This window comes from Mytilus trossulus, chromosome 1, assembly GCF_036588685.1.
Source record: "Mytilus trossulus isolate FHL-02 chromosome 1, PNRI_Mtr1.1.1.hap1, whole genome shotgun sequence".
Taxonomy (NCBI): domain Eukaryota; kingdom Metazoa; phylum Mollusca; class Bivalvia; order Mytilida; family Mytilidae; genus Mytilus; species Mytilus trossulus.
Window position 1 is genome coordinate 105,621,421 of NC_086373.1, and position 13,553 is coordinate 105,634,973.

General features: G+C 32.0%; 1 protein-coding gene across 1 annotated transcript in view; it reads left to right on the top strand.

Moving 5' to 3' along the window:
- The window catches only part of LOC134705600 (KICSTOR complex protein SZT2-like), a 119,541-nt gene that overhangs the window by 102,594 nt on the left and 3,394 nt on the right, over positions 1-13,553 (top strand). Inside the window, exons 49-62 of the mRNA XM_063564325.1 lie at positions 90-235; positions 501-671; positions 905-1,142; positions 1,670-1,746; positions 2,781-2,939; positions 3,512-3,756; positions 4,206-4,410; positions 8,153-8,363; positions 8,616-8,743; positions 9,545-9,812; positions 10,537-10,681; positions 11,155-11,296; positions 11,776-11,976; positions 12,733-12,801. Coding sequence (XP_063420395.1) covers positions 90-235; positions 501-671; positions 905-1,142; positions 1,670-1,746; positions 2,781-2,939; positions 3,512-3,756; positions 4,206-4,410; positions 8,153-8,363; positions 8,616-8,743; positions 9,545-9,812; positions 10,537-10,681; positions 11,155-11,296; positions 11,776-11,976; positions 12,733-12,801 — 2,405 coding nt within the window. The remainder of the gene's footprint in view (positions 1-89; positions 236-500; positions 672-904; positions 1,143-1,669; positions 1,747-2,780; positions 2,940-3,511; positions 3,757-4,205; positions 4,411-8,152; positions 8,364-8,615; positions 8,744-9,544; positions 9,813-10,536; positions 10,682-11,154; positions 11,297-11,775; positions 11,977-12,732; positions 12,802-13,553) is intronic.

Consider the following 13,553-nt stretch of genomic DNA (forward strand, 5'->3'; position numbering starts at 1 on the left):
TGTTGAAAATAATTTTTCTAGATATGATATGTTTACTTTGATATAAACAAGAAAATAAAAGGAATGATTTTTATACCTTTATTCTACAGCTATACCTAAACATGCACTTCAGAGATTTGCACCATTGTGGTCTGAGAGAGAAAAATCACCAGATATATTGAACATGTTAGCAAGTCCAGATCCACTGTTTATACCAAGGCAGAGGTTACTACTACTTACTGTACAGAACAGAAATGTAAGTATTAGTGGGAAAAAGGGGGAGGGAAGAAATGATATCCCCCACATATGTAACGAGAATGTTGACAGGTGTAACTCACTATAAAGAATAGATATTTAAATGGAATTAAAAAGACTGGAGTGATTGAATATTCATCATTGCTTATAATGAGTCCTGAATTAGTATTTATACCCTGACAGTATTTACCCGTATAATATATTGTATCTCATTGTTATGAGCTGCTTAAGACTTTTCATAATGACTTGAATTTGTGATTTTGTAGCTATGTCTGTACACGTACAACTGGGCAGGAGATTTGAACAAGATGCTCATTTTAAATGTTTCCAAGTTAGTGAAGTGGAACAACAATCGTAATACCTTACTGAATAGTATTATCAGTCAGAAAATGGGACTGTTCCATCATTGTGGATTTTCACAGTCGAGTAAAACAAAGGTTGGTTGTTTATGAGCTTAAAAACTTACATCATTAATTTTTTTTATAATAACATATGTTGGTTTTACATGTCTGTGCTCTCATGGTGTTTTTTCATGCCAAGATGATTTTGCAAAGCAAATACCAATTTCAGCTTTTCCTTACAGAAGCATCAGTATCATCAAATTCTACAGTTTCTCTTTGCTACAATGTTTTTATTTTGAAGAATGCTTATGCCTGTTTATTAATTATAGAATAGTGAATTAGACAATTTGATCAAACATGCAGCCCCACCTCCAAATGAACATCTGAGAAGGAAAAACAGTAACATTGGTCCATTCAGTGCTAGTCATCCTAGTCAACCTTTTGATGAGGCTTTCAAGGATACACAGCCAACAAAACCTCTATCACAGACGCAGCATGCTGTCATCAGAGATGTGGTCAAATGTCACGGGTTACAAACACAAGGGGTCAGAGGGCATGTCAGAAAAGGTAAGATAACAAGATGCATAAGTAAATCTGTGACATACTGTATATACTATATAAAGTGTTTTATGAGATGTTTGATTTTGTGGTTTTACCAGAGTCAACATAAGGTTAATGAAAATTTTGTAGTTATTAAACATTTGAATTTGTAGTTCACCTTTGCCTGTGAAATCCATGACAGTTAGCATTTTATGAATAGTAATTAATCCACAGTATATGTTTTAGATATAGTGTTTTACATGCAGTGTTTTACATAGTACTATGTTTTACATGTATAGTTTTGCACAGTACTATGTGTTTTACACAATATAATATGTTTACATGTAGTGTTTAACATGTAGTGTTTCACATATAGTGTTTCACATAGTATTATATGTTTCACATATTATTATATGTTTTACATGTAGTGTTGTACATGTAGTGTTTCACATGTAGTGTTTCACATGTAGTGTTTCACATGTAGTGTCTCACATGTAGTTTCTTAATCAATACTATATGATTAACATGAAGTGTATGTTGTATATATTTTCCAGATGTAGATGCCATATTGACTCTGAATAAACTGTTTTGGTCATGGATCGCTAAATCCAGTTGTAATGAACCAATTTATGTAAGTTTTACTAAGAGTAGCCAGATTAATTTACTGTAGATGAAAAATATGCTACTGCAATAAATGTTGTATATTTGCCAAAATAAATAATTTGTAATCTTCCAAAAACATTTATACGCAAATCTATAGAAACCACACCAGTTATACCAGGGCTTCCAAAAAATATTTAAGCCAGTCGGACATTTTATGTGCAATATGACGTTGTCAAAAACTTTACTTTCATTTTTCAAATCACATTTTCCTAAAACAGAATGTTGACTTGACAATGGTAAAACATGGACCATAAATGAATACGTATAATCTGTGTACAATTACAAAGCACGACTGAGTGAAGAAGCTCTTTCCACCTTATTTCTTCAACAAAATACTTGAAATGAACGTGAGATACAGGTATCAATGATAATTTTAGCATTTTTGAAGAAATGTAGGATGCATAATTAAATTTCCCACCTGTGCACATGCTCACACATGTTCTAGTTCATACAACATAGTTCTAACGATTTTTCTTGAAAAAACTTTTTAAAATTTTTCATCAAATCATGTTTATAAACGTGTTTCTTATAATTTTAATCTTTTGGACTTAATCAATTAAATACAAACTGTTGAAATGTTAGAAAATAATTGAGAATAGACTGATCAATTTATATGATATCCAGTACTAAAATAGTTTACCTGTCACCTGAACAGGTAGATTTCAGCTGTCCAACAACTAATTAGCCTTAATTAAAATTAGAAAGTATTGAACATGTTGAAGTAGGGGTTGTTTTGATAGTAATTAATCATCATGTCACTTTTATGACTGGAAATGTGTCAATGTTAAAGGCAAAACTGAAAAGGTTGGGTCAAAAAGATCGTGAATTATGTTAAAATGACAGAAAAAAGCCTTGAAAACTAAAAAGTAGATGACCATTTCATGCTTTGCTCAGCTGGACTTTTACCAGACATTATACAATTGTCCGGAATATATCCCTGTAGACTTAATGTTCAGCTTCAGTTAACTAGTACACTTTTCACTTATTTATAATGTTTTACAGGAAGAAGATTTACATCTGTTAAAACAGTTCAGTCGTTTACTTCACTACTGTGCCACGCCCATTCTCTTTTTTTCTCAATGGAGACAGAAAATTATGGAGAAGTACAGATCTACTCAGAGACTACCTAGTACACCTACTCCAGATAAAACAGATAAAAGTGTAAGTTATCAAATGTTTTACAGCAGAACACCAAAAACATTCCATTTATATATAACTATACCATAAATAATTGGCATTTTACAATAAGGATTGAACTGAGGTTAAGTTTCAGAGTTTATCTCTGGTGCCACCATAATAAAAAAAAATTTGAGTCCATACTTATTTACTTCCAGTTGTATGAAGAATCAAGTATTTGTTGACTTGTTAACAAATCTGGTGCTAAGACAACTTCATAAATATATATCTGTCCATGTGAATGTTGTTGTCATCAACTTTTGATAACGATAATGGGCTGTTCCATTAAAACATACACTAGACACAAAGAATGCACTTTGAAAATTGGGTCACCATATAATTTAGAAATTCTCTTACACTTTCCATTTTCTAAAGCACCCACCTATAGTTTCAGAAGTAGCTTGCCTAGGTCAATGGGTCCCATGTATGTTTTTATAAGAACAGCTCTAAGTCACATTCTAAGTATCCACTTAAGATATGTAGATAGAAAATGTATTACAGCCAGAATAGTATGAAAAACAATTTTCCCAAACTGATTTGACTTGAACTTTTTACAGAGATCTCGCCACAGTTCAGGAACATCCACTAGTAGTTTGAGAACTAAAAGAGCTGACAGCCAAGATGGTAAGAAACGACCAGATTCAACACCCTCAGATTCTCCCATCCATGGACAAAAACAGAAGAGATTTCAGGAGGAAGGATGGCATGTAGAGATACGATCAGAGTTCATCAGTGAATACATGAATTATGTCAAGTCTCTGGGATTTGTCCCTATTAATCTTACAGCTAATCCAAAGAAAAAGTAAGATTTTCTTGAAGAATGACCTAACTACATTTATTGTCAGAGGTTAAAATGAATTGTTCAAACAGGAACTTTACCAGAACAAAAAATTTACTGATCTCATCTGAGTTTTCAACACAACTAAATTTGACACCATTAGGTTCAACTGTAAGATCATCATGCAACATCTATTTTGTTTTTCATTCTTAATTATTTTTCGAGTTTTCTGTATCAAAACAAATTCATTTGGCTGACTCACATTGATCTTTGCCATTGCTTGTCTTCAACATGTAGTGTGAGTGATATTTAAGTATTTTAAAATTTTTTGTTTTAAAATTTTTGTACTCATAGTCTTAAATGAGATAAAAAGTTGAGTAAAAATAATAATTTCAGTATGTTCAAATAATGAGATTAGGTAATAGAAAGGTTGACCTCTGTATCTTTTAGAAAGTTATTTCCCCTTGTTTCAGTTTTCGTCACAGAAAGACTCCATCCCATGAGAATTTTGTACCAGATGATAGTCACATCCATGGTTCTATTGGTACAGTCAAGCATTTACAGAAGACCATGTCTGGTGGAATCATGTTGATGGAGCTCAGCTTTAGGGAGCAGTATTTCTGTGTTAAGTTGTTTGTTTGTGAATCCTCCAGACTAGGAACACCTGTGAACCAGCATGTAGGTTTAACTTTACACTATTTAAGGTTATATTTGGGGAAGGGGAATGTGACCAGAAATTAATTAAAAAAACAAAGTATATAGGGTGAATGTATATGCAACGAAGCTCTATTAAAATTTTAGATGTGGGGTGGCTCCTATTAGACTGAAAACTGGGTGGTATGAAAATCTGCCGCTGGAAGAGAGATGTTGTTTTAATACTGTCGCAGATGAATATCATGTTATTTTACATTGTCCTGTTTATAATGATCTTAGACAAGTTCTTTTTACTGAGTCTCTTAAAATTGATGAACATTTTAATAGTTTAACAGATTGTCAGAAAATGGTATTTTTATTTTCGAATCAAGATATTATAAGATTATGTGCCGAAACCTGTAATTTTATTCCTAAAAGACGCTGAGAAGTTTTATATTGTAAATAATAATTGAAATTTTTTATTGTATAATTTTACCATTCAGGTTTCATTTTTATTATGTACATACATATTGTTTTAGTTGATTATCGTTTCTAATAAATCTGTACAGATTGGCTTTTGTATACAAAATGTATCTTTTATAATTGTATTGTGTAATTTTGTTGACAATGTAATGGAATTGATGCGACTGTCATACAAGTGAGAGGTTTAGCTAGCTATAAAACCAGGTTCAATCCACCATTTTCTACATTAGAAAATGCCTGTACCAAGTCAGGAATATGACAGTTGTTATCCATTCGTTTGATGTGTTTGGACTTTTGATTTTGCCTTTTGATTTTGGATTTCCCTTTTTGAATTTTCCTCGGAGTTCGGTATTTTTGTGTTTTTACTTTTTATACATAAGGTGAGGCTTAAATAAAATATTGAATTGAATTATTAAAATATTAGAAAATAATGATGTAAACCTATTATTGCTGTTTTCATTTTGACAGATGCTAGGTATATATTCTATGTTCTCAATTCTTTTTTCAGTTGTTATAATAAGCTCTTCGTACTAGCAAAACAATCTTAAAATTACATACTGTATTTTTGACATTGGTTATGACAATAAAAAAGAAGTTAATTTTATTATGACAAGTGGTCCATTTGGCTGATTGACCATTGGTTTTGTAGTCCATTTGGCTGATTGACCATTGGTTATGTAGTCCATTTGGCTGATTGACCATTGGTTATGTAGTCCATTTGGCTGATTGACCTTAGGTTATGTAGTCCATTTGGCTGATTGACCATTGGTTATGTAGTCCATTTGGCTGATTGACCATTGGTTATGTAGTCCATTTGGCTGATTGACCTTAGGTTATGTAGTCCATTTGGCTGATTGACCATTGGTTATGTAGTCCATTTGGCTGATTGACCTTAGGTTATGTAGTCCATTTGGCTGATTGGCCTTAGGTTATGTAGTCCATTTGGCTGATTGACCTTAGGTTATGTAGTCCATTTGGCTGATTGACCTTAGGTTATGTAGTCCATTTGGCTGATTGACCATTGGTTATGTAGTCCATTTGGCTGATTGACCATTGGTTATGTAGTCCATTTGGCTGATTGACCATTGGTTATGTAGTCCATTTGGCTGATTGACCTTAGGTTATGTAGTCCATTTGGCTGATTGACCTTAGGTTATGTAGTCCATTTGGCTGATTGACCTTAGGTTATGTAGTCCATTTGGCTGATTGACCTTAGGTTATGTAGTCCATTTGGCTGATTGACCATAGGTTATGTAGTCCATTTGGCTGATTGACCATAGGTCAAGGTAAGCAAGTGGTCCCCTTTGACTGATTGACCATAGGTAAAGGTAAGCAAATGGTCAATTTGGATGATTGACCATAGGTAATGTAAGCAATCGTCCATTTGACTGATTTACAATAGGTAAATGAAGCCTAGTGGATATTGATTATTTTTGTCAAAATAAGAAGTTCTACTGACATTACCTACTTTTTATTTGTTGTAAAAAGTAATCTGTAGATACATATATTAATACGGCTTCAACTAATAAAACTAAAGTGTATAGAGACCTCGTTATGCCAGTTTTCTCTCTATTACTGTTCTACTAAAGAACTAGCTCCACACGATTTTATTTCACTCATTACACAGGATACACAACATCAGTCGTTTGTAAGTATGGATTCATAACTTCTCACATGCTTGAAGCTTACTTTTCCTTTGTGTTACTTAAGAAAGCAGTTTCTTCTTTTTAAAGCTACTGCCACAGTGAACTGCACATCAATAAACTCTTTAAACTCATATACAACTATATTTCGGTCATAATAATGTAGGGTAACTAAGCATGATACTGGTTTACAATTATGTATAATTAACGGGTACTGTAAATTCAGAAATTATTGTGAGGTTTTTATTTTAAAATAGGTTTATTATGCAAATGAATTAGTATTGCAATTATAAAGACAAGCTGAAATCTGACACATATATTTCAATGCAGCTTTTTCTATAATCCCAATATTTATTTTTTTACATTTGGTATGCAATGATAAATTCTCACAATAACATCTGAATACAGTAACCAGTATGATGATGATAAAAGACATTTACATCTTCTCTTTAAACCAATATCTTATATTTATTCAAAATGAAGTCATAATATAATGATATATATATATACAGGTAAATCATTCTAAACAATTTACATTTTACATATTCCTGTCTCACTCTGATTTTGCTGTAGAACCATATTTGTTTCTTTGATTGTGTTGGTTCACCATTTGTGTATCAGAAGAATGGCATTTATTTGTGTCAAATTAATGTAATATAAACACTGAAAGTAAATCCTATACATACAAGTGGCACGGGTAGATGTTAGGGTTTGCCTACGTAAGAACTGTTGAAAAGGGTACCATATTTGTTGCTGTGAAATCTTATCAGCAGGGAAAAAAGGTTTGATTTTATGATTCTTAAAGCACATAGCACCACATGGTTTACAATCCTTTAGTTAATTTTACATAATACACTTTTATGCAAGTTTTTGTGATCTTTACCCTGTACCCTAAATTATATAAAAATATAAAAGATTATTGGGAAAGTCAAAGGAAATTTTTTAAGATTATTGGGAATGGACAAGATTTAATTTTGAACAAAATACTTATTTCTGAATTATAAAGATTATATAGACAGCATCACATTTTTTTATGCACTAATTTAGAATAGTTTTTTTTATCTGCTTCAGTTTTTTTCATTTTTTGGTAAAGTTGACACCTTGTCGATATTGTGTACTGAAACATCATCCAACTCAATACATGACTTCGATATCTTGATACAGTAGGAATTCTGTTAACAAAAATTGATGGTACACATTGTTTTTGCCAGACTTACCATGCTGTATGTATTATAACTTACCAAAACCCATCTTCCCTTTCCTAACATTAAATTTATCTTGGCCACTGCAATGGGCCAATGTTATTAGCTCTGTGAATGGAGCTATGAATTTGCACCAATATGATGTAGTGCTGCAGGATAAAATCACTAATAAAATTAACGGTACCAATTTTCTTGCACCAGATGCGCATTTCGACAATACATGTCTCTTCAGTGATGCTTGTGGCCAAAATATTTGAAATCCAAAGCTTATATAAAAGATGAACTAATTTATCATCATGTCTATTTTTTTTTTTTTTAAGCCATGAAACAATACATTGACAATAAGGTAATATTTGTTTTGTCTTTCAGTTAAAGGTATTGTTTGTAGATGAGTGTGAGAAATGTAAAGATCTAATACATGTCCATTCCTTTGCCCATGATTTCCATCTTGTCTTTCAGTTAAAGGTACTGTTTGTAGATGAGTGTGAGAAATGTAAAGATTTAATACATGTCCATTCCTTTGCCCATGATTTCCATCTACGATCGATACAGTCCTGTATCAGTGGTAAAGGAATGTATAAAAACTTCTACCACATGACTGGGTTCCTGTCGGACTTCAGTTTGGTGTACCCGTATCCACCAGCATTTTCAAGGAATTTTCTACTGACAGGTATGCATCTAGATATTGTTAGGCTTTAAATTTTATATATCATTCAATGTTTTTAAAACGTTTCGAAATAACACTTTCACACAATTATAGTATGAATAAAACGTTTATATCATTAATTTAGCCTTTGGTGAGAACTATGAACGATTACTCAGTATGGCAACGAAAGCCTTAAATTTAACCTTAAACTGAAACTTTTTTGAAATACCATCTGTAAAAACCTTTTTTCATATCAAGTATCATGTTCCTTTCCAGATTTTATAACATTTCCAGAGTTATCTTCTCCTGCTCAGACATTGTATGAACATATGACTAACCACATCAAGGATCATGGTATGAAGGTCATTGCCATGACACCCACTGTTGATGCTGATATTGAAAGTGTAAGTATTTTAAGATATAACTACCGGCTGACAGATATAAATCAGCATTGGCAAGAATAGACTCTATCAAAGGTGTTAGAGATTTAAGTGACATATGTCACAGGCTATGGTTGTTGCTGATGACCATTGTCAAGGATAAATAGAGACAATCACATTACGCGGGATTCATACATGCCTTATACGCGTTAGCGCTCTCTATATGTAACGTTATGGTTGCTATGTATTAAGGTCATTGTATTCCAGCATTAAATCATCCATTTGTATAGACGTCTTTTTCTCTATTCAAAACACAATGCAAACTACAACTTATATGATCACGAGACCATTGCATTATAACAAAGTGTTGAAGGTCTAATAAGATTAAAAACACCAAAAAAAATAGTTTTCCAATTTAGACTTATGAATTAGCTGTGCTATTTCTTTTATACAAATATAAGAAACTTTGGGTATTACTTTTTGGTTTTTCTTTTTTTAATGCATAAGCCATCTTCAATATGATATGTGGCCTTTACCATATTTCCATGCTCCAGTGGTCAGGTTAGAATTTGGTCTGTGATGACCATTGCATTATAAAAAAGTGTAGAAAGAATGTTTTAGTGGTCCGTTTAGAGTTTGTTGGATTTGGTCTGTATCCCAGAAAGGATACATTAGCGATTGAAAATATTTCATATGTTAATTAATTTCATGTAATTGATTTGACATTGACCTCAGTACTAGATTTGAATGACTTAAATTAATTCCAAAAATTATATAATATAATTCAGCTTATATTTTACTTTATTCTTGTGTTTTACACTTCAGGAATACTGTTTTGTAAGGACCACAGAGTATGCCTTGACACAGTACAAAGAGTTCAAGGTCCCTACTCGACAGAAGTCAGTGACTGATGACTTTGACATTGGACTAGTGATAACAAACATGTCACAGAGTAATGTTTATCAGACTGATGCTGAGAAATATACCCTAAAGTTACAGTACTTTATAGTACTAACCAGTAAGAGAGATTTGTTTCCGGTGGCTTACTTGGAGAAAAAGTTAGGGCAGTTTAAAACCTTACCACAAACTCCAGGTAAGATGCTTATTCAACAGAACAAGCAAGGTAAATAGATATTAGAAGATGTGGTATGAGTGACAATGAGACAACTCTCCATGAAATTCACAATTTGTAAAAGTAAACCATTAAAGGTCAAATTATGATCTTCAACACCGGGCCTTGGCTCACACTAAACAGCAAGCTATAAAGGGCCCCAAAATGACAAGTGTAAAACATTCAAACAGGTCAACCAATAGTCTAATCTATATAAGAAATAGAGAAACACTTAAGAACCACATCAACACACAACATCCACTGAACAAAGAATGCAAAAGGAATGATAATGGAACAAATCAAGTTTCATTACATTCTTATGTTCTCATGTTTTTAAAAAGTCATTTGTTAAAAAATAAAATAAAAATGGGCACCAATAATTTGCCATATACAAGGCAAGTGACAAAATTCTGTCTATAAATAATGATGACCAATACAGCACCAGTCCTGTCTTACTTTCCATTCAGATGGTAAAAAAGAATGAGAAGCAGACCTGTCTTACTTGAGTTAAAGTTATGTTAAAGTATCACACTCTGAATGGAACACAGTGATATGGAATTTATTGTGCCTTTATTTGGAAAACAACTTTATTTAAATTAAAGAATAAGTATATTTTTGTTCATCGTAAATCTGTTGTTATCTTTAAAAACAATCTTCCTCATGCTGTTCAGATCTGATTATAAGATGACTGCTTTGTTTTATACAGAAGTAATACCACGTATCAGCAGTAACCCAGTACCAGTTAAACAACATATTGGTGTTAGAAAGCAATCAAGAAGACCTTATAAAAGGACCAATCAACATCAAGAAACAGCAGAAAACATCCTGATGCAGGAATCTACTATGGCCAGGTAATTGTATTAGCAAAACAATACATAGCATTAATGTAGTAAATATATTGGGTGTTTATTCTTGGAATAAGACCTTGATCATTTTATTTATTGCCTATTTTTTATGACCCATTTATGGGCATTATTTTTTCTTGTCTGTGCGTCTATTCATCTGTCCGTCTGTCCCGCTCCAGGTTAAAGTTTTTGGTTGACGTTCTGACCCCAATTTCACGGTCCACTAAACACTGAAAATGATAGTGTGATTTGGGCATCCGTGTACTATGGACACATTCTTGTTTTTTCTCTTCTTAGATAAGAAAACCTTATAAGATAAAGATATAGAACAACCTTTTAGAATAGAATAATAAATTATGCAATCAAAGATTGGTTTACTTAATCTTTTAATTTTATCAAAGTTGTTTTAAAAGTCTGTTTATTTGACTGATTGAAAATCAAATTGAAATAACTTAAATATTAAAGTTTAATTACTTCAGAGAAAAAATGAATGAGTTAATAAGACAATCTACAGCGGAATGTCGTAAAGATTCACTGTGGAACAGGATGTTGATTGTTACACATGCTGACGAAGATGTAAAGAAAAAGAAACGAAGTGATACAGAGGAAAGCAAAGATGGGGTAAAATATATATTTGCAGGCTCAGTTTTTACTGTACCCAAGACTAGATGCTACAATATGCTACAATGTTTTAGTTTAATTTATTAAGTTCTTTTTTTTTTAGAGACAATCTACCGTACTATGTTCAATAAATGTTTGAATAGTGTAATTGGAGGCTTGTTCAAGTATTCTATCATTTGATATCATATACACACTGTTTATAAAAAATACTGTGATTTGATTGGACAAATTTCAAACTTCATAACTAACTTGTCAAACTTTTGTCCAATACTCTTTTAAAACAATAGCTTTTAAAAGATCAATGTGCGATTTGTTGAAACAAGAGTTTTTAACTCAAATTATTCTTTATAAGATGATTACTTCTGAATTTATTTTAAACAAGAATAGAAAATTTGATTTATTATCTAATTTTTCACTGTTTGTAATTCACAACACATACAAAGAATAACATATTTTATATTATTTATTTTATGTTTTAGTTTCAAAAGTTATCCCATGATGAGTTTTTGGAGTTACTTGGTATGGTTGTGAAGCAGAGGTTAGCTGATATAGACCCACAGTTAATGCCATTCCATAACATGAGTTTAATGTGGTATAAAAGTCTGTATAAACTGCTCCAATCCAGATACCCAGAAACACATAGGTCTTTCTCTAGTCCAGATGGACATGTGCAATATTTGGTAAGGAACCGGAATAAAAAGTTTTTATACACCTAAATATTTTGATGCCCTACCTAGGGGCATTATGTTTTCTGTCTGTGTGTCCAATTGTTTGTTTGTCCATCTGTCTCACTTAATGTTAAAGTTTTTGGTCAAGGTAGTTTTTGATGGAGTTGAAGTCCAATCAACTTGAAACTTAGTACAGATGTATCTATGATTACCCTCTTTCAGATTTTTAATGCTACATAAAGAGTTTTGACTCCAATTTCAAGGTCCACTGAATATGGAAAATGATATTGCAAAAGGGGGGAGAGCAATCACACCATCCATGTACTGTTGACACATTCTTGTTTTACTTGTGTTTTGTATAGTATTTAAGTAATCACAAGGTCTGTTTCCATGGATGAAATGTACATTGTCTTCACCTTTTAAAGTCATCATTGACCTAACGAATAACCAATGGAATTGTGTAACAATGTCTTGTAATACTGGATGAACCAATCAATTTAACACAGATCTTCACTTTTTCGTATCACCCTGCATGGAATGTAATTTGAGAAATACCTATTCATGCAAGAAATAGATATCAGGCCACAATCATAAGAGAAAAGAAAATATTATAGTCACCATCATTAAATACTTGATAAAAAAGGGAAAATTATTAGACAAATTCTCAATGGAAGTCTCAAAGTTCCTGATTATGATGGTTGGACTACTACTTTCTTTGTTTAAAAGTTTACATTAACAGAGTTTTAAGATTACCAATGTTTTTTTCAGGTTGTTGTTAATCCTCAGTTTCCTGATATGCTGATGATGTTAATGATTGATGTTAAAGATCACAAAACTGTAAGATTTTAGATCAGTGCTGTGTAAATGTTTAATTCATCATTTTAGAATATGGTCACTTGCTATCCTAGGAGCTTCATGCTCTACCATGTACTTTTCAGTTGATATCTTGTGTATAAGAGTAACCTTGACATCTTTGTAGATAATATATTTATTGCAATGAAATAAATACCATTATTTCCTAGTGAGATAAAAAACGATAATTTATCATCTGAAATAAATCCAATTTATTTCACATCAATAGGAGGTTTTATCAAGAAGATGTAGATGATGCTCCATCAAAACAAATAGATAATTCGTAGGAATAGAAAAAGTTCATTGCTTGTTATTGCCTCGCAACCAAATTGTCGGTGCCATATAGTTTTACCCTTGTCTGAAACTCTGAAATTCCCTCATTTCATCATTCTGCAAAAAAACATTTTTTCTAAACACCTTCAGATAATGGGCTGATTTTTGGTATGTGAGATTGAGTTGCAGCTCAAGTTTACATTTCGTTCTTCTCTAAACAGGCTATTATTTGAACTTGGAATTATTTTTAATTATGGAATTTGCTTGATTTCTTGTTATTGAATTTTTTAATAAATTCCATGTTTATTCTGTACTAAAATGTTCTGTGCTGCGCACAACATTTTCTATTACAAAGAAAATAGTATATTTTCAATAGAATGTACTGTGCTGCGCACAACACTATCTAACCAAAATACATTGTATGGAAAGTGGAGTGAACCACTCAAAAGATTATAATACCAAAT